The sequence below is a fragment of the Aotus nancymaae genome, unplaced genomic scaffold, assembly GCF_030222135.1.
Source record: "Aotus nancymaae isolate 86718 unplaced genomic scaffold, 86718_ANA_hifiasm-v0.15.2.pri h1tg000015l_0, whole genome shotgun sequence".
NCBI lineage: Eukaryota > Metazoa > Chordata > Mammalia > Primates > Aotidae > Aotus > Aotus nancymaae.
The window spans coordinates 17,456,301-17,478,957 of record NW_026988426.1 but is presented as its reverse complement, the minus strand read 5'-3'; the positions used below and the strand labels follow the sequence as shown (position 1 = coordinate 17,478,957).

General features: G+C 40.8%; 1 protein-coding gene across 12 annotated transcripts in view; it reads right to left on the bottom strand.

The window, feature by feature from the left end:
• The window catches only part of TENM2 (teneurin transmembrane protein 2), a 1,274,635-nt gene that overhangs the window by 373,347 nt on the left and 878,631 nt on the right, over positions 1 to 22,657 (bottom strand). For 11 of the 12 annotated variants that reach the window (XM_064376511.1, XM_012461093.3, XM_064376512.1 and 8 more), the window contains one exon: positions 15,981 to 16,190. The exons of the other annotated variant lie outside the window; for it this stretch is intronic. In XM_064376511.1, the coding sequence (XP_064232581.1) occupies positions 15,981 to 16,190 (210 nt within the window). The remainder of the gene's footprint in view (positions 1 to 15,980; positions 16,191 to 22,657) is intronic. 12 annotated transcript variants of the gene reach the window in all.

The window sequence follows — 22,657 nt, the reverse complement described above, 5'->3', positions numbered from 1 at the left end:
ATCTCATGCTGATCCTGTGCTGTGAGGAAGTGGGCAAGACAGGGCTAGCAGGGCCAGCGGGGTCTCAGAACTCATCAGTGTCAGACAGAATGCCTGAAGAAAGCCAAGGACTTGGCTCAGATGTGATGATAGCTCTTCAAACCCAGGCAATACCCAGCGCCTGTGACATGGTGGACACATGATGGTTGTTTAATCAAAATATGCTGACAGTCCACAGCTTCTGAGTACCAACCTCAGAACCAGCAGTGAGGTGATCTCCTATGCTATATCGTCCTATGCCAAACATAAAAACAGTAACAAAAATGAATTCTGCTTCTAACTCCCTTAGCACTAACGTTAGTGGGTCAGCATAAGCCCCAGCTATGTAATAAGGATATTTGGTCCAGGATCCCTAAAACTCACCTGACTTTTTCATGGCCCACTTAAGCTTTCCTTCCTCCTAATTGTATGTGGTTGTCAAGAAGTTCAGCTAGGAAAGCACAGAAATGAAGAGTAATTATATTCGCTCGGGAGGCTGAGGCAGGAGAATCACTTGAACTGGGGCGGCGGAGGCTGCAGTGAGTGGAGAATGTGCCACTGCACTCTAACCTGGGTGACAGAGCAAGACTCCATCTCAAACGAAAACAAAAACAAAAACAAAAAAAGAGTAACTGTACAAAGGAACCAAAGAATTTGTCTATTAGCAGTTATAATTGTACTTGGTAAATAAATTCATCATTGGGAATAGAGGGTAGAGGTGCCTATCTATCTATATATCTTCATTTAACACAAAATAAGTAAATAATCTATTTTTTAATCCATGTGACTAGGTAGGCAAAGTCCTACGAAACATAGAGTATATTCAAAAAAAATAAAAAGAGACCTTGATGGGGGAAAGTTTGAGATCATTAGACTAAATATGGCCCATTGAGAAGTCACTTGAAATTTTATCCCTCAAATGGATTATCTGTTAAATAGAGATAATAATACCCTCTATATCTTCCTCACCAGTTGGTTGTAGTGGGAATTTAAATAGGTAGTGCACATGATAGCGTTTTCTAAAAGTAAAGATGATAGGCCAACACGGAGATGGAGATTACTGTTAATGACATTAGCAGTGGTAACATCATCATCATCACCATCATCATCGAGGCCAACAAGCTAGATAACTGGGATTGAAGATTCAAATGCTACAAAAGCCATGCAAATCACATACATGAGTAAATTAAAAGATCATGCCTGAGCTAAAATGGGCAGTCTCTACTGGACTCTAGTGATTTGTGGCCATGACGTAATAATAATGCAGGTGGTTATTACTAGGTATGTTGTTATTTCAGGAAGGATAGAATCATGAATGTTTATGCACATCTCTTGGTTTTTCAACATTGTCACCTAAATAAAGCACAAGTTTAACAATAATACCAAGCAGGACAAATCAAATTGGTTTGCAAGCCCCTTTGACCAAGGGTCAGATGTTTGCAACCTAAAATAAAGAACATGATCTTGTTCCTTGAAATAGAAAATATTATACAAACATAAGTAATGATGATGATTATTTAATATCATTCTCATCACCAATCCAGAAAGGGGCAACAGCTTTAGTTTCCTCTCTTTGAGAGGAAAAAGTTGTTTCTGTGTGTTTTTAAAGAGAGGCGACAGACTCCACAACTCAGCACATCAGTGGAAGTGGAATAATGTGTTGTGCCTCGTTCTCAGTCTTTTCCTAGAATCGTGATATTTGAAAGTTGGAAAAGAACTTTCAAAACATCTGACTCAAAGCCTCCCAACACTACAAAAGACAAAACAGAGGGCCGAAGAGGAGAAGGGACTGCCCAGGGGACACCGGGAGTTTTGGGTAGCATTAAGACTCAGATGGATTCTCAGGCTGCCGCCATATCCAGGGCCGTTTCTTTCTTTACCATGATTTCCTTTCTTTGTTTCACAGATTCTTTTTATCTTCTGAACCTTTTCAGCAATTTGAGATCAATAAAGAGCGGCAGAAGAGGCCAAGTCTGCCCAGTGTAATATGACTTTTTCCCCTCCCTGTAAATTATTTTCACAACAGATTCTCCGTCTCTTATATTCTAACCGGTTTTCGGTCTTCACGAGAAGGTGCACAGGTTAGCAAAATAAATCAGAAACCCAGCATCCTAACGTCTTAAACAGGTGGTGTCCCAGCCTATCTCTTTTCATCTTTAAAAGCAAATTGCTTGAACTGAGCTGTGAGACCACAAGAAGGACCCACAGAGAAACAGGGAGAGTCACAAACTGGTAGAGATCGCTGCTCCTTCAGGAACAAAATCACTGATAGGAATATATCAAAGATAGTGGTTACTACAGAAAGAGAGTCATGTAAAGCAATATTCTAAGCAGACAGAGTGAAAGGTGGGTGGGTAATGGTCAGGCTCTCCAGGGAGACGCAAAAGGTCGTTGAGATGAAAATAACCTTGGGAACTGGGAATGAGTGCTCCATTACCACAGACGGGAAGAAAACACAGTATCCAATCAGATGGAACAGATTGAAATGTGATCCTAGTCAAGTGTGAATGCCACGGAGTGCATCGTGGAATTATTCGGGGAGCTGGCATGCAGGAAGATAGTCCTGTCCCATAGCCCTCAGTCTACAGTGGACATCAATGCAATTCAAAAGCAGACGTTTGCAAGGTTATAACTTATGGAAAAACATCTTTGTAAATTCTAAGTGAAGGTGAGGGGTGGGGAGTCATGACACAGATAAATTTGGGGATCTTTCTCTATAGGAAAACTGGCTATTCCGCTGAGGTGTTAAAAAGGTGCTCTATCATCAGTTTTTAAAGAAAAAGGATGCAAAGTCTGCCTTCGGAGTGGGAGAGAAAAGAACAATTGATCATTGCATTTTATTGTTAGCTTCCCATGCTTGAGTGTTCACTGATAGAATCGGTTCAACTCCAGGATGCTGTCTTAGAAACAATTATTGTTTTCAACTAAATATAACTCTAGCAGAAAACATTAATTTAAGTGATAACCACCTAAATGCTTCAGTATCAAGAATGCATGTGCCCCCTCATCTTTGGCTTTACAAGCGCCAGAAAGGAATAAGGATAATAAGCAACAGAAATCATAAAACAAAAGATCTGATGGAAAGTGACAAAAGAGAGAGCTGGTGTTGACCCTGGGGGAATCTAAGGAAAGGCCTGTGCTAGAATTTTAAAGCACCACACAAAGCAGTTTTTCTATGTTTAACTAGTTTATTCAGATTCTAGAGTTTAAATATTAACTACACTGGTTTGCTCTGTTTGCTTCCGGCTTTCTTTGCCATTCATGGTGCTCTATGCCAACATCCAGAAATGCCTTCTTCATTCTCTATCTCTCCTACTGCAGATAGAGGGAGCCAGCCTGTGAGCCAGGGTCTGCCTCCACTATTTTCTTGGACCATTCTTTGGATATCGCAAATACCCTCTGCATACCTTTCCCCCATCCTTCGACTGCATGCACTATTTGTTAGTTCACCTAATATTTATTGAGCATCTGCTATGTGCCAGGCTCAGTGCTAGCTAAATGCATAGAATGAAATGAGACACAAGGGAAATAGGGTCCTTGCCTTCGAAGAACTTAAATCTAATGGCGAATGCAGTCAAGGAGCATAGTGGATTCAATAATAGAGAAGACATGAGGAGCTATTTCTAGTAGCTCTATCCTGCTGAGTATTCAATTGGATTCTGTTGTGGGCTGAATTGTGTTTCCCCAAAAGATATGAAGTCCTAACTCCTGATAGCTGGGAATGTGACCTAATTTGGATTTTGTGGCTATTTGCAGATTTAATTCAAATAAATTTATCCACAATTATGGCGAGCCCTAAATTCAGTGATTGGTATCCCTATAAAGAGAAAAAGTTGGACACTGACAGAAACACACAGGAATAAGGCCATTAGAAGGTGGAGGCGGGGATTGGAGTTATGCTGCCACAACCAAAGAATGCCAGGGGCTGCCGGCAACAACCACAAGCTAGAAGAGGCAAGGAAGGACTCTTCCCTAGGGCATTTGGAGGGAGCATGGTTTGGAACTTGTAGCTCTAGAACTGTGACAGAATAATGTTCAGTTGTTTTCAGCCACCTAGTTTGTGGTACTTTCTTATGGCAGCTCCAGCAAACTAACCCATACGCTAAGCTCATGCATTCACCAGGCTCATTTCCTAGATTATAGCTGTACCCCACAAAAACACTTATCAATGAAAGCAACTATTTCCAGGCAACATCAACTTGGGATAGCAGCTACTATACAAATGAAGAAAGAACTATTCTTTCGGATCCACATCTCTCTGTCCTTTCCAAGGAAAACAGCAGATTAGACAAACACAATTCTTTTCTCAACATGCCCTATGGTATTTTTTTTCTGTTCTTTCTAAATGTGATCAAGCTCACACCCATCATCACAGATGGTCTCAGATCTAAAAACGTTACAGTGACCTGCAGTCAACAGGCCCAAATCCAAAGGACTTAGTGGGGACTCCTGCCATCTTTTTATTGTGCCAGTCTAACGTTGTCCTTCTAACGCTAGATCAATAAGGATCTAGCTCTTGAGCTTATCTCTACTTGCACCGTGTGCTAAGGGACACAAAAAGACCAAAGGCCCTTGTCTTTAAGTGGTGACAATTTAATGTTGACACAAGTGACTTATATGCATGAAACACCAAGAGAATACTACAAATCAGAATGCAATGAGGTGCTGAATTGAATAAGGCAGACTATAAGGCTGGTCTCTAATTCTGAAAAAGGAAAGCTTTAGTTGGGCTGAGTTGGTTGGGAAAGCTCTGGGGAAATGATGGTATCTGTGCTTAGATGGATACAAGATCAGAAATGAGGAGGAACAGTAGTCATGGAATCTTCTCTGTTCTCATGCCATCCTAAGCTGTGTTGGGATAAAGAGCTAAAGCCCCAGCAACTCCACAGGGCTCCCTAATCAACAGAGGCAGATACAGACAAATCTGTGGGTTTGACGCAAATACTCCAATGCCTAACTTTTCTGGTTCACAGCACCTGATGTCGTTCCAAACACATCGGCCCTGATCAATACAAATTTGTTGAGTAAAATATATTTGAGAGAATTAAACGGCTACCATTTTGGGGTTTTAACATTGTGTAAGTGTTTTGCATGCCCAATCTCCTGTAGATGTTTTCTTTTCATCAGAAGAAAAAAATGCACACACTTTAAAGAATTAAATTGTCCTACAATGATCGGTTCAAAAATAGCAACCTTCTTCCATCTCCGCCAATTTCTTCCTTCCCAACAGCAACCACATTTACCTTTTTTTAGCTGATTATTTTGGTATTTATCTCCAGTTCTATAAATAACATGCTTTGCTGCTATTTCTTGCATTTTCCATTTTATTTAGTTAGCTCTTGCATTACCTAGTAACTTCTTACTGCAAAAGACACAGGTCTTGGCTTTTTCCTCTACCTGCCCAGCCCTCGTATCTTCTCATTCTTCTGATTTAATAGCTAGGTCATTATTCAATGTGTACATTAGTATGGCCATATAAATGCTCTTCAGAGCCAGGCCATGCAGTAAATGATGACTACATTTTATTTCTTGAATATATTTTTTTTCTGGAATTGTCTTTTTAAAATTCACTTAAATTTCTACATACTTATCACTCTGGAGACTAATTTCTTTGGGTCAAGTTCTTGTACTGCTTAATAACTATGTACCCTACAGCAAGTTACTTAACATCACTGTCACAGTTTTCCCACCTGTACAACAGGGATAATAATCCCAACTCACAGCATAATGGTGTCCATGTCCTCTAGCCAAAATGCCACCAGGCAGGAGCACACAGTGGCCAAACACAGTTAACTCATTGCAAGGAGGGAGAAGGCACACAAGGGGAGCCAGAATGGTGCCTCACTCAATAAGAGTGTTAGGAAGGGCTTGTGGGCTGGGTGAGGTGGCTCACACCTGTAATCCCAGCCCTTTGGGAGGCCAAGGCAGGTGGATCACCTGAGGTCAGGAGTTTTCGACCAGCCTGTCCAATATGGTGAAACCCTGTCTCTGCTAAAAAAAACAAAAATTAGCTGGGCGTGGTAGTATACACCTGTAATCTCAGCTACTCGTGAGGTTGAGGCAGGAGAATTTGCTGGAGCCGGGGAGATGGAGGCTGCAGTGAGGCGAGATCGCACCACTGCACTCCAGCCTGGTCAACAGTGCGAGACTCTGTCTCAAAAAAAGAAAAAAACAAAACAGTAGTCATCCATTTTAGCCTAGAGAGGGGGATGTTTTGCATCTTTGTCATTTGGACAGTGACTTTGGTTTTGTCTGTATTGAGGCAAAATCATGGTGTGGTCTTCTTGTCACCTTATTTCATGTCACCACAGTCGTGGAGTGCCCTTGTGCTGGTGTTCTGTAAGATTGTTTATGTTCAGTGGGAGAACACTACAACCGAGCTGTGAGGGATAAGCCAGCTCCTAATGCACCTAAGCCTAGATGTTAGTGTCAGGTCTGTTCCCAGATCAAGAGCTGCTTTCCTCTTTCTCGGTGAGGATTCAATGAATTACCATTTGTGAAAATTTAGAACAATGGCTGCCATAGAATAAGCCTTTAAACAGCATTTGTGGCATGACACCAAAAGCATAGACAACAAAGGTAAAAATAGATATGTTGGACCACACCAAGATTAAAAACTTTTACACATCAAAGGACACCATCAAAGAATGAAAAGACAACCTATGGAATAGGATAAAATATTTGCAAATCACATATCTGATAAGCAAGTGATATCCAGAATATATAAAGAACTCCTACAACTCAACAATATCAACAAAAAATAAATGATCTGATTAAAAATTAGGGAAAAGACTTGAATAAACATTTCTTCAAAGAAGGTATAATAAAAGGCAACAAGCACATGAAAAGAACTAATCATTAGAGAAATGCAAATAAAAACCACGAAGAAATACCACTTCACACCAATAGGATAGCTAGTATGAAAAACGCAGAGAGTAACAAGTGTTAGAGAGGATGTAGAGAGATTGGAGCCTTTGTGTATTGCTGCTGGTGGAATGTACAATGATGCAGACACTGTACAAAACAGCACGTCAAATCTTTAAAAAATTAAGTATAGGGCAATCTTTAAAAAATTAAGTATAGGGCCGGGCGCGACGGCTCACACCTGTAATCCTAGCACTGTGGGAAGCCGAGGTGGATGGATCATGAGGTCAGGAGTTCGAGATCAGCCTGACCAACATGGTGAAAGCCCATCTCTACTAAAAATACAAAAAGTAGCTGGGCATCGTGGTGCATGCCTGTAATCCCAGCTACTCAGGAGGCTGAGGCAGGAGAATCGCTTGAACCCGGAAGGCAGAGGTTGCAGTGAGCCAAGATTGACCCACTGCACTCCGGCCTGGGCGATGGAGCGAGACTCTGTCTCAAAAATAAGTATAGAATTACCGTATGATTCTGTGATTCCGCTTATGGTTATACATTCAAAAGAGGTCAAAGCAGGTGCTCAAACAATTATTTGTACACCAATATTCATAGCAGCATTATTCACGATATACAAGAGGTGGAAACCACCCAAGTGTCTACTGATGGAGGAGTGAATACACAAAATGTGGTATATAGAGAAAATTAAATATTTTTCAGCTTTAAAAGGAAGAAAATTCTATGCTACAGAATTACATGCTACAACATGGATGAAACTTGAAGACTTACGCTAAGTGAAATAAGTCCATCACAAAAGGACAAATACTGTGTGATTCCATTGATATGAGATACCTAGACACAAATTCATAGAGACAGAAACAAAATAGTGGTTGCCAGGGGCTGAGAGAAAGGGAGTTAGTGTTTAATGGGTATAGAGTTTCTGTTGAGGAAGATGAAGTTGTTTTGGAGATGGATGGTACTGATGATTGCGTAACAATGTGAACATACTTAATGCCATAGAACTATACACTTAAAAATAGTATGAATTGTAAATTTCATGTTATATATATTTGCCCACAATAGAACATTGTTTGTTAAATTAGAAAGCAAGTACTCTCAAACCCAATCATTGCTTCGGTTGTCCAAGTCTCTTTTAAAGGTATTTAGATGCATCAGAATGTTATTTAAATATTTATAACTGCTTTAGGACTTGTAGACACTTATTATTGTTTTACAGATAAAAATACCGAGATATAGATTAAGTAAGCTGCTCAAGATTATAGTGTTAGAAAGTGGCTGAGCTATGATCTGAATCTATGTAGTATGGATGTAAAGTCCACACTCTTAAGAACACAGTCACTCTTCATTATTATTTTGCGGATGGGTCTAAGAGATGTACCCAGGGCTGGGGCTATAATTTCTGCTGAAACTGCCCACTGGTAAAATAATTAAGTCCTTTGATCCAACCCAAGAATTGAAACATCTCTAACAAGGGACTGGGGACACTTTTAAAAATGACTATTGAATATTATACAGGAAGCTAGTTAGAATTAAATGCACTCTTTAAGGCAATTTGGGAGAAGCTGAAGTTCTGGGTAAAAATTACTAGGGTAGGAAACTGTTAAGATATCACTTGTAGTTCCCACTCTCTGGGCTTGCCTAGGACATCTTTTTGTATGTACCAAGAAGCCAGGGACAGAAATGGAGAGGTAGAATGTACACAATGCCTATCGACCTTGAGATTTTTGTCAATATCAAGATTATTTGCTGAGAAAGAGCAGTTCTCTGCCGTCTGTCACTTCCATGCTGTGCATCTCCAAAGGAATTACCTGTCCATCTTGATTGTGTGCTCATCTGCACCATGGTGCAGAAGAGTAGTCCCACTCTAGTTGGGATGGAAATTGCTGGACCTACCAACTACACACGTACGTGTGTGTGTGTGTGTGTGTGTGTGCGCGCGCGCATGTGCAGTGTTTGTCTATTTCAAGAAGGCACAAAGGAAAGGAAGGAAAGATCTGATCTCTATTTGCTACATTGCTAGGCAAGTTAACAATGTTGAGAGAGTCCTGAGGACTATTTGTTCTCAGGATTACTCATTATTGGGGTGGGAGACCTTGTTTAGGAGGGTGAGGGTCTTTGGGCACCCAGGTTTCTGTTGGTGGAGCTGTACTTTCTTTCCTTGATAAGACTGCCATCAACAGTTTCAGCCAAGTGTTACAGCATCCCAAATCCATTCTTCTCAACTTTTTCGTGTAAGCTACAAGGATCTGCTTTGCATGACTGTGTAGGCCTTAGTTTTGATAATGTCCCAGATAGTGGGGTGAAATCCACACTATACAGAGAAAGAGTTGGGGAGCCTCTAACATTGGGACAGCCTGGTCCAGCCAGATACAAGAAGCTTACAGACACAGAATACTGGAACAGGAAGGAAGCTTGGAGGCCTTTCAAGCCAATGCTCATTCTAGTCAGATAGGGAAACTTAGGTCCATGATGGTTTGGCTCTGAGTCCATGAGATGTTTGACTCAGAGTCTCATCTTAAATTGTAATCTCCATAATCCCCACATGTCAAGGGTGGTACCAGGTGGAGGTAATTGAATCATGGGGGCAGTTTCCCCCGTGCTGTTTTCATGATAGTGAGTCTCACAAGATCTGATGGTTTTATAGGCATCTGCCATTACCCCTGTTTGCACTTCTTCCTGACACTTGTTGAAGAAGGTGCCTTTCTTCCCCTTTATTTTCTGCCATGATTGTAAGTTTCCTTAGGGCTTCCCAGCCATGCAGAACTATGAGTCATTAAACCTGTTTCCTTTATAAATTACCCAGTGTGGGTGTTTCTTCGTAGTGGCGTGAGAATAGACTAATACAATGATTGGATGACTTGACAAAATTCATGCTGTGAATCAGGAGCAGTGTGTAGAAAACCCAAGTTTTCCAACTTTCACTTTAGAGCTTTCCCACTACATTAAAGCTTCTAAGACTTGCCGGAGCACACGCTTCTCCTGAAGGGAACGGTAAACACAGAGTTCCTTAGCCCCTCCTGAGCTTAGGGAATCACAGTCTCCAGGAGAAGCGTCTGGGGCTATGTGTGCTTGCCAAACAGTGGGCGTAAAGGGTATTTAGTTTTAAGAAATTAAAAAAAAAATTGTAACCCATGCCCTTTAATACAATGCTTTCACTGTCTGTTGTCTACCTCAATCAGCCATACAGATATTCTGAGGTTAACATTTAACAGACGAGTGAGGAGAAAAGTCTCTGCAATTAGGAAGGTTAAGGTGGAAGCTGAAATCCTTCACTTTCCAGCTTTGTGACTTTGGTAAGTTACTTAACCTCTTTGTGCCACAGTTTTGTCATCTATAAAATGGGTATGATGATAATTCTTAATGCATTGGGAGGTGGCGGGGACTAAATACAAGAATAAAGTCATGTAAAGTGCTTAGCATACTAATGAGTGCTAAGGGAGAAAAAGGGCCATGAGCGGAGAGCCAAGTCCTGTGTGGCTCTGCATTCGGGCAAGAGGGATGGCTGTTTCTGTGACCTCCACAGAAAAGATGACATGCTGGACTTAGCCTGCACTACTCAGTGGCCTGAGAACCTGTTCAGAGGAGAGGCAGCTGGAATCACACCTGTGCCTGGACGCCAGGATGGAGCCGCAGGTAGCTCTGAATGCCTAAACCAGACATCCCAGGGACCTGGGGAAGAACCCGGAGTCAAAGTGGCTCATGCGCAGAACCAGTCCATCTTGGGAAAGTGAATGATGTTTGCATTTGATATCTGACCCCAAAATCAAGACTGAAAAATAAAGGTGGTTACTACAGACATTCACTCATTTACTTAATAAATACTTATTGAGTGTCTACTATGAATTTGTCACCAGGGAAACTGTAGTGGAGGTCCCTGAAGAGTGGAGTGAAGCTGGGAGGAGGAAGAAAAGCTGATAAGGAGCACAATAAGAAGTTAAAATGCAGAACACCAGGAGAAGTGGGATAAACAACCACGAGAAGTACAATGACTTTTATAAAAAAAGAGCAACATAGTATTATCAGCACCATACAATCATCAGCGTGTGCATAACAACTGCTGAGAGCTATTCAGGGAATCCTAAATTAAATTAAATTACAATGGGCATAATCTGCTTAGGAAGGCAAGAAAATTTACAACATCTCAGTGAAAAATTTCTTTCGAAAACCTAAGATATATAAGGGGAAGAAGTTTCATTAGGTTAAAAATATCGACTTCTTCCTCATCCCAAATCTAGCCCCATGGATGGATATTAGGGGCCAGATGAGTGAGGCTGCCCTGAAGTTTTCACGAGAGGATATTAATTCTAACCTCTATGTGGCTGTCAAGACAAATTTGTTACACAGAACATCTGCTTTTCAGGTTCTGGACGATGACTTTAACCTCAAAGTCTGCTAGTTCCCATAAAAATTCAGTTATGAGCAATGATATTTAAGATCTGTTGCCTACAGGACATGCAATTTACATGGTCCTTCAGTAGAACTAAGGTTTGTCTATCGATCAAGTCAAGTTTTGCCCTTGGACTATGCAAACATTGGACATTTGTAGAATTGTTTTTACACAGAAAGTGTGCTGTATGTCTTATTTAGAGGGAGGTTACAAGGAATTTTGACAGGAAATTAGCATATGTATTATATGATGTTACTGAGAATCTAGTCATCTGGATACACACGTGCTCCTTTATGACAAACTTCTTTCTGGCCTCATTGTGAGAATTCACAGAGTTTCCCTGAAATGACTGACTTGTTTTTATCTCATGAGGTAATATACATCTTGTTCTTTCTATGTTTCCCTTTTTGCTTTGGTTGCTAGGAAGCTTAAAATCAAGCTCTCTATGTTAAATAATAGAACAGGACTTTATATATATGAGCATATATATATGCTTTCCCTCCTAAATTTTTCCTTTACCTTTATTGTATTAACTATTTATAGCTAAAAATTTTTTTTTAACAATTGTTGGCTGGGCGTGGTGGCTCACACCTATGATCCTAACACTTTGGGAGGTTGAGGCAGGTGGGTCATTTGAGGTCAGGAGTTCGAGACCAGCCTGGCCAACATGGTGTAACCCTGTCTCTACTAAAAATACAAAAATCAGCCAGGTGTGGTTGTGTGCACCTGTAATCTCAGCCACTAGGAGGCTGAGGCATAAGAATCACTTGAACTTCGGAGGCGGAGGTTGCAGTGAGCCAAGATCATGCCACTATACTCCAGCCTGGACTGGTAAGACTCTGTCTCAAAAAAAATAAAATAAAAAATTAACAATTATTATAAGCTGTTACATATTGCGAGAAAGGCGCAAAAAAGAAATGCATGCATGAATGAATGAAGCTTATTTGTTTTATGATGCCAGATAAATAAAACAGCACTTCTTATTGAATTAACATTTAATTATTAAATTATCCAGGCAACTTATTGATCCTAGGCAACCTCAAAGCCTGCTGACTTTGATACACTATTTTCATTTAGAATTAACTAAGGCATTGCTCTTTTAAAAAGGGTAAGAGCACCCTTCGTGTGCTCAGTTACAAACAGAGACTCTCTGACTGGGACAGCTCTTTTGCCACATAAGATCTACTGAAAGGGTCCTGGCCAGGGCATCCTGGAGTGTTTGAAGCCCCTTTATTTACACTTTAAAGAAAACTAGAATTCAATGTTTCACACGTGGAGGAAAGCCAGGGCTTTTAGAAGATAATGCGGTTGCCTGTGTATTTTCTGCATCGTATGCTGATAGCAAACTGCAAGCCCTATTCTGATTTAGAAGGTAGTCTCATTCTTCCATCTGCAGGAGCCTCCATTATGCTGCTGCTGGGATCTAGATATTATTTTCCAGATGAGTTATTTCATAGGATTTGAAATTATGCTTCTGTGTATACAAGAAACATCTCTGGAGTAAGCTGCTCTGGCAAAAGGTCAGAACACAGAATGAGCCACTTGCTGGAGCTCAGCTATCTGAAAGAAAATGCTTAAGAGGGAGAGAAACACCACTCCTGTAAACATCTTGCTAGCTGTACCTGGGTATCTACTTGATTGGCATAGATTGAAGGTTAGAGCAATTTGGCTCCAAAGGTGGCAAGGTTTTAGTACTGTCCACTAAAGAATGCACTACTGTCATAGAAAATAATGACACTTAAGCCATAAAGGTGAAGCTTTGTTGTTGCTTTGAGGAGTTTTTCATGTTGGGGAAAAACATTTTAGTTCCTGTAGTTTATGTCCCGTTAGTTTCTGAAGAACAGGTGCTCCTTGGGCAGGAATTGTGTGCTGTGACCTTCCTAATGATGGGCTTCACCAACATCAAATAATAACAGCAACTATAAGAGGAGAGCAGGAAATAATGTTTTACTGTCGTGTATGGGCTGATGTGTTGGAAGGTGTTTTATTTCCAACAAGAAATAAAGAAAGAGACAAAGACCAAAGTGGTACCAGATTCTCAGTACACAGGTTCATCGCCAAGAGACGAACTTAAAAAATCCTGTGTAATTAACCAACGAGACAGAACACACACAAACAAATGGCAGCTTTGTTCGTGCTGTGACACCTCCTGAAAAATTCAGCCCCTTTCATCAAACTCAATTCAAAACACTCAGACACAGCTCTGCACTTTGCATCTTCCGTGTCAAACTCTATTTTCAATCCTTTACGTCAAATTTAAATTCATGGCAACTGCATTCAGATCTTGATAGAATCCCCAATTTGCCCTGGACCCTAAATCCATTCCACAAGAAACACACACACACACACGCACAGACGTGAGCACACACATACTCAAACTTGATTTGCTCTCATTTTAGCTAAGCCAGAGACCAGAATTTTGAATGACTGCCTGTTGCCCAAAGCTTTAACAAACTGTCTGATGATAAGTACCTGCTGAAAACAAGGGTATTGCACAATTGGGTCTTCACACCCTCAGTTGAAGAAATCATATCAGCACAGCTCTTGTTTGGGCATAAAAATGAACCCTTAAATTTTCTGTGGCATTTTCTCCTGTTACTGGAGCTTAAATCGCTATCAGTCTTAAGTGAGCTGAACAAATTGGTGTGAGTGATGAGAAATGGATAAGTTCGACTCTGAACACACAGATCTGTTGTGTCCACCAAAATGAGGTCTTGATTAGGCATAAAGCTGACATAAATACCCTATCAACAAGTTTCAATCTGATACACCGTCCAAAAGAAAGGAAATCACTCACTGCATTATTGCTGAGAAAACATTCCAGATGGCCTCAAGATACTAACTGACCTCTTGTATGGAAATCATCATTGCCTGAGTATCCATATATGCATAAAAGGATATAGTTTTTAAAAGCTCATTTTATCTATAATAATTGTCTGTTTTTAAAAAGCTATCAGCAGGTGCATCTCATTTCAAAAGCCTCTTGTCCTTCATAATACAATATTCATCACGATTACATAGTATGAAATAAAAAGCAGCAAAACATAAGCGAAGGTAGTTCAATTAAATGCAACATAATCTGCAGCAAAAAAGGGCTCTGTAGCTAAAATCAGGTTCTGATGAAAGTAAAAAGGGAATATATTTCCACATATTTTTAATTATATAGAATTTCCTCAAACATGATTTTTCATAATATATTCCATTAAGTTAACATCATATTTGAAGAAAGAGCATTTTCCGATTTCATTTTAAGCCTGATTTTGAGCAATTACAGTGTCATTGTTCCACGGTAGAAAGGTTGAATTCATTTACTGTGTGGTTATGCTAGTTATGATTGATGTCTCTTCTCCAAATGATAAACCAATCACCCCAATGATGTAATGTCATTTTAAGAGTGCCATAATCACATTTCTCTCAAACTAGAAGCTCTGATGAGTTCTAATAAAGATTTATGGTAGATTAAAGGCCTTCGTAATATCAACAATGGATTGCTCATTTGATGAGAGATTTGATTAGGTAATTTTTTTTGAAAAAGAATATGAGTTTACTAAATATATCAGGCCTGGCTATGAAGAAGGGCATGGGCCATCCTAAGTAGCAGTCCATCATTTCATTTCCAGAATGAGTCATCTGAAATGTATTTGGGAGGTCCTCTCTAATCGTAGAGGTTGAGGCCAGTGGTGGGTGGCATACACTCCTGGATATAACCTAAATACAATTTCATCAAGGCCCACTCCCGGCATGGAAAGCTTTGTATTGCTTTGAACGGGATATGCTAATGAACCTCATGAGTGGCCAATTCAGAAGATGACACCCAAGCCTTTAGGTCAGGAGCAATTAATTTTTGCAAATGTCTCTCCTTGGGCCATGGATACTTAAGCCCTAGAAATTGCCTATTTCTGTGTTCAGGTGTTCATGTAAACATAACACCAACAAGAGAAATCAAAATAAGGCATTATTATTGCTGGGCCTAGGACAATTCCACCCAAGATTCAGAGACTGGGAGCTGAGAAGTGGTCACAAAATCTTCAAAAGTGGGAGAGGACCTTGGGCTCAGTCTCTGTTCTGTGAATGCGAAAACAAAAATAAGAACTATGGATTTAGAGGCAGTATTTACCATTGTACCACACCATCAGCTTGTTAAATTCAAGTGAGGTCACAGGTAGAGGGTTACAGGAGAGGTCACCCCCAAACACTTCATACTTGGCAAGACGTTCAGTATTGATGTCACGGGAACACATTTTAATTTCAAAATCATCTAAACAAGCAAGGAATAAGAAGTTAAAAGCCAAATTAAAAAAACAACAGGGGATCTGAGCTACGCATAAATTGGGCATGTGAGGGTGTCTCGGGTCACTCGGCTATGACCAGGACCATAGTAATACAAAATTCAATATTCTACGTCTCTCTGCACTTCACCTTTGAGATCGGCATGCCCACACATGCAGCAATGGGCAAATGCCTTCCACTGAAGGAGGCCTAAACCCTATTAAGATAAGCAAAACCTCTTCAGTAACTTCCACCTTCTACAAACGTATCTTGAAAATGCCATACAACAAAAGGACAACTGCATTTCACCTTGATGCTCCCCACACCACCTTCCCCCAGCCCTTGTTTCAGCGTTGTAATTTTGCTGGAGAATCAAGAATGTCACTCACAAAACACCACACATTCAGACACCACAGAGTTTCCTTACCACTGCTGGAGGCTTGCTGGGGCCCTGAGCATGCTCTGAGCAGGTATGAATTGGGGGAGAATTCCTCATCAGGGTTGGTGTCCATGATTTGATGGGAGGTGTTGCTGTCTAGCAATGGCATCTGGCAGCTAACTGGTGGAGGATTATGGGAGCTAGGCAGCTGAGCAGATGGAAGGAGACTAGGCGAGGATGTAGGTGGAATGGGACGACCTGAGAAAGAGGACAGAGGGGTCAAAGGTCAGCAATGTGTGTCATGAGAGCATCCCAAGAAAGTTACATTGAAACCAGCTTACAATACAAATATTAAAAAAAAAAAAAAATGAAATGCTCCAGATGTGCTTTTTTTTTTTTTAAGAGTGGTTTGATGTTTCTCCAAAAGTCCAAATTCATATTTTAGGTAGTTGCATATTTCAGAAAAAGGACATGAGCAGAAATATATATGTACATAGCTGAAATGCAATCCATCTAGAAACCATCCAGTTTCTTTTATCCCCTCTGCTCCAGTCCTAATCTAAGTGCTTATTATCTCTCCCTAAGCTACCTCCTTGCTAGTCTCACTGCTTCCACTCTTCTCACATAACCCATCCACTCCCCATTGTCCCAATCCTTTCTCCACAGCAGCCAGAATGAAATTGTAAGGTGAGGAATCAGATTGTATCGCTCACCCACTTAGCACTCTCCAATAACTTCCCATTGCTTGTAGAAAGGAACCCAACTTATGATGACCTACCTGTCTTGAGTACTCTGGCCCATAGCTGCCTCTCCCACCTCACTCTCATAGTGACCTTTACAACTCTCCATGTGGCCCCTTATTCTCTAGGCAATGTGGTCATCTTTATTTCTGTTGCTGGAACACACCAAGCCATTCCACCTTCAGAGTCTTCCCACTTCCTGTCTCCTCTATGCAGGACACCACCCCCAGCCCCGCCCCCCACAACCTTGCCAACATTCACAATCTCACTTCTTCTCTTCAATCAACCCTTCCATGTTTGTCTTCTTGAAATTTATCCATCTACCTGCTCTAGGCTACTACTCTGCTTGCATTTCTTCATAGCCCTTACTACTCTTTGAATGTGGCATCTTGTTTATTTTATTCACCCCTGCATCTCCAATGTCTTCCTAAAGAATAGCATCTGCTGAATGACTGAACAAAAATAAGGTACTCTAAAACCAGATGAATTAGTTTGAGATAGAAGCGGAAGAGTGATAGAAAGCGTGATGCATTGGCATCCAAAAGAGTTGGCCAATGTCCCCGCTCTCTCCATCATGTGGTTTTTGGGACACCATGGGAGAATATTGACAAAGAAAGGCACAGAATCTCTAGCCTTGAGGAGGAGCAGCCAGTCTGACAGAAGTTGCTCAGTGACATGGAGCTGCCCTTGGGTCCAGAAGCTGTCCTCCCACACAGAGGCTGCTGTGCCCTCTCTTTCATGTGGCAGGGAGCTCCTGGCAGCCAAATTGCTGGGCAAGGACAATCACCACCTATACTTTTGCCTGCTTCATCCTTCCATCTTGGGGTCTTTACAGTTGTTTGCCTGCTGGTTTGCTCATTTAGGAAGTTCAGGAAAATGAGCCAAGAGAAGCAGCCAATGGCCTATCTCCTAAACCTGGGGGTGTGGAAGGAAGGAACATTGAGAAAGCAAACTTGAGAACTAGGTGAGTGTTGCAACTCAGGTAAAAGTACCTGAGCCAGAATAAATGTATGTTCCTGTTTTTACATGTACTCCTAATGTAGAGACATCACAGACACCGCAAATGAATGTCAATTTTTAATTGTCACTTTTATAATTGCATTTTCTGATTCATTATTTGGTGCATTTAATGCTATTTGTGGGTTCATTTGGTTCAATAAAATATATGTGCACCTTGATAGACATTGAGGATACAAAAATGAGTAAGATACCGCTCCTGCCCTCAGAGGGCTCACAGTCTAGTGGGAGACAGACAGGTAAATATGTCACTTGATAAAGACCACATGAAATGGTGCTCTAGGGTCAGAGAAAAGGGGCATTGTTTCAGCCTGGCCAGGTAGGAGTGGGGATGCAGAGTTAAATAAGGATTCCTGGGAAAGGTGATGCCTGAGCAATCTTCTAAAGAGGAAGAAAGTGACTTCTGGTGAGAAAAAACAGGATGAACAGCTACAGAGGCAGCAAACCACTAGCCCATTACCCTTTTGAGGATGGGATGGCAGAGAAAGGAGATAAGATACCCTTAAAGCTTAAATGTTAGGGGCTCCTGCACAGTAACGAATAAAAAATGGAGACAAATAATTCCTGAAATTGATCAGTGGATAAATGGAGTTTGACTTGAAAAACTCCATTCATTCATGGCTGTTTGGGATTCATCTAAGGCATGACTTTCTTGCTGGATGCTCTGGAAAAGGTAGAATGAACACATTGGAGTTTCATCAGAGTCAGTGTTAATGTTTAATCAATACCTCCCCCCAGGTTCCCTTCTAACAATAATAACTATCATTATTATTAACAATTGAACTGCTGACGTTTCTTACATAATAACTATCTGCTACTCACTGTGCTAGTTCCTTTGTATGTAGTATCTCATTTAATTCTCAAAACAATCCCTTGAGGTTAGAATTATTATATATTCCCATAAAATGAAATGACACATTCCCAATTTATACATGAGGAAACTGAGGCACAGAGAGGTTAAACTGTACAGCTAGTTAAGCAGCAGAGGCCAGGATTCAAACTTGTGTCTAACTATTTCAAAGTTCACCGTCTAACCACTCTAATGGTGCTTGCCCAAACAGCATGGTTAGAAAAAAGCATGAAGTGATGCAAAAGCAGGAGAGTGATTTATGGGAGCTCATGTTTCCAGGTTCCCATCTCCCAATCCCAAGGCACTCTTCAGATTCCAAATTAGAAACATTGCTTTGAATAACCATTTACAGCAGCTATCAACCGATAGAGTTCAAAGTTCTTCTTGTAATTTTGTTATAAAGTTCAAAGTGGCTCCTTCATAGCAATGCCACCCTCTGCCTTCTTCAAGGCTCCTGAACTCAGAGGAATCCTGACCAAGGCACTGTGAAGTTGGTGTTGACGTCCACTTAGCAGTGAGGTTCTGGTAGGAACAGATTTTAACTTACAATCAATAGGCTTTAAAGTTTGTGTTATTGAGGCATATCTGAAACTGCATGTTGAAGAACAAGGATGGCTGGAAGCCAATTTTTAAATTCCTTTGAGTGACTGAGGTGGAACTGAAGTTCAAGTGCAATTTTCTAGGAGCCTGATAGGATAGTTGCTGTGAAATCATTCTTTATATGAACTTTTTGAAATTTTGTTCAGCATGAATTCATTTCATATAGTACATACGAACTGCTTTTTAATTTATACAAATACAGACAATGGAAGAATAGTCATAACAATGGAAGTATTAGGGTTACTACAGTGTATTGGGAATACACATCACAGAATTGTCTGATTCCTGTTATTTCCCTGCCCATGTTAAGCCTATGTTTTGGGAGCTCCTTCAACTCTGCTTGCTGGTACCTACCATTACTTGGGAAATTTCTCAGTCCCTAGATTGGCCCCCATCAGATGATATGCTGTTCTCTCTCTCTCTCTCTCTCTCTCTCTCTCTCTCTCTCTCTCTCTCTCTCTCTCTCTCTCTCTCTCTCTCCATGGTCTTGCTTGTCACCCAGGCTGGAGTGCAGTGGCGTGATCTCGGCTCACTGCGCCTCCCACAGGTAGCTGGGATTACAGGTGCAAGCCACCATTCCCAGCTAATTTTTGTATTTTTTTGCATAGAAGGAGTTTCACTGCGTTGCACAAGCTGGTCTCAAACTTCTGAGCTCAAGCATCCACCTGCCTCAGCCTCCCAAAGTGCCAGATTACAGTCATGAACCACCACGCTCGCCCTGGTATGCTGTTTTCTATTTGCTATTTTGTTCACTTATACTACATTCCCCCCGCCGACTATTCCAACTGACAGAGACCATCTGTACAGACAAACAGTTTCCAAAGTACAGGGGAGAAAACTGAAACTTCTACAGGCTTACTTTATAGATCGTGATTTCGTACGGAAATGCTCAGTGTGGCATGGGCAGGTAACCAGGTGATAGGCATTCACTAGGTTCCCACTTTATGCACTACTGAAGCCCCTTGACTCTCCAACTATGTTGACAGTTCCATTTTGAATGAGTATAGAGTCTCCAGCAAAATCACAGAAAACCAGGTTCAACTTATCTGTTAAGAAGCAAAAGGAAACAGGCAAAAGCAGCAATATGTCTTTCATTAAACTCATATGGTCTTGTGTACGCGTGGGAGTGTGTGTATGTGCTTTCCCATGTAAATCAAAGTCAAACTAATTATCTGTGTGACTGGATTTCCCATGACCTTAAACATGGGGACTAATCCAACTTTTTCTAATTTGTCTCTTTCCAAATGAATACGATTTAGTGGTAGTTTGAACTCATGATTTTTTTTTTTCTGATTAAAGGACCGATAACCAGTTTTGCGCTAACTCTGATAGATTGGTAGTGGCTGTGTGGAATGCTGTGTTGAGAAGGACTGTGAGGAAGCCCTGGATTTGGTGGGAAATGGTGACATCATCAACTAGAAATTTCATGGAGATGGAGTAGGGAGAGGAAGCCGATCACAGCGCTTATTTGAAACCATTCTCCAGGTCCTCACTCATCACCCATTTCAGCCATACCTGAAAACTGTATCCTACACAATCTGTGGTTGAAACCATAGTGCTCTCACCCCCACTGTCTCAATTACAGAACCCTTTTGCTCTTTAAGTTGATTTGGATCCTGACTTAGTTCCCCAAGACCAAAGGGCTACAATCTCCTCTCCATCCCCAAAGCAGTTAATATTATTAGTGAAATTGCTACTCTGACCAACCCTTTTTAATATATTCACTAATTTATGACAGAGGGCATGTTGCAGATCAATTCCCAAAATTCACTTAAAACAATGAGTTCTTTTTTATTCAACAGACTAATGGCAAGCATATATTAGAATGCTCTGTGTAGGCAATGCATAATTGATTTATGTAGCGATGAGATGTCAGGATATTTGATGAAGCAAAGAGACATGCTCAGATAACAGTAACACAGAAAGTACTAGAAATAATTGTATCCAAAATAAGTTCAGTGACCTCATTACCACTTATATATATGATCTTGCTTTACTCTAAGAACTGAGCTAAGTACTAAATATCCTAAACACACACACACACACACACACACACACATTTTTTCTTTTAACACTCACTACTTTTCTCTGAATTTAGTAAGATTATCTTCCCCATTTACAGGTAAGGAAACTGAGACTTAGTTGAACTGCCTTTCCCAGCACAGCTGGGATTTGAACCTAAGTCATCTGACTCCAAAGCCCAAACCTTGAATAGCTCATTCTTCTATGTTTCATATTAGACAAAAGTGCTAACAAATGAATAAGATGTGAATCGCAAACCCACGAGTCCTTTTCTGGGATGCACAATAAAGTCATCCCAGAGGAGGTAACTAACCCTGGGCAGAGACAAGGCTCTTCCTGGAAATAACCATGGTGCCTCCTTCACACAGAAAAAACAATTTGTAAGGAGAGAAAAAAGGACTTAAGTCAAAACTTGAAAATCCTCTGCGGCTTCATAAGTTCAAGAACTTAGTGAAAACATGGCTTTTGTGTTAAGTATTGCGAAAGGACTTACATTTAAAAGAGAGGATTTAAACAGTTGTCCTGATGATATTTCTGAATACCTGCTATTTATTCAGATGCTTGACTAAAGTATCTACTTTTCTCTAACTCTTTGGGGTTTGTGAAACCCCTATTTTTGAAGGAGGCAAAAAGTGAGAAAAATTTACATTATTTCTGTGCCAATAAAAATATTTTGAATATCTGAGATACTGCCTCCTTTTGTTTGCATTTAATGTTTTTTTTAATGTGGTTCTTTTTGCCATTAAGGCCCATAAGAATATTTTTCTGGAAAGTGTATTGGGTTTTTCGAGGTCTGCCTAGTTCTGCCTGTGCAACTTACAGAGGGCTGTGTGACAGGATATTCTTCACCGAGCCTTCACGATGGGCTTTGAGGGAGCGTGGGGGCATGGCAGCCAGGCCTACTACTGCAGAAGGTGCAAGATGCCCTGATAACAAGGCTGGCTAGACTCTCTGTCTCCAGCTCATCTCATTCACCACCACTGGAAAAGTGGGTGAAGCCACGGCACATCTATCCGTACAGCCTATTTGATGTGCTGAACATCAATGATTCTGCTTATGCCCCTTCCACACTTATCACAACACTCAGTTGTTCAACAAGTATAGAGACTCTGGAATGTGAATAACACACCCGAAGGTCAGAACTAAGATCTAGACTCAGGTTTGCATGTTGCCATAAACTACAGTGGACTGTTCCTTAACCAAGAGTTGCCTTACACTCAAATTCAGCTATGAGTTGTTTCCATCAAGCCAACCCAACCCCTTCTCATTTTCTACTCTGCTCCAAACAGAGTAGGATCTTGGGCTCCAACAGATGTAATACCTAATGGTCTTTTACAAATGTATGTTTCTCCCTTCATACCTACCTTATTTATGTCTCTGTGCTGTGCAATTCATCTCTAACGTTATAGCCCATCCAGGAGAGAGCACAGACTTCAGAGTCCGGCAGACTGAGTCTTTCCACTTACTCTATTACTTGGGAGTTTGAGCAACTCAGT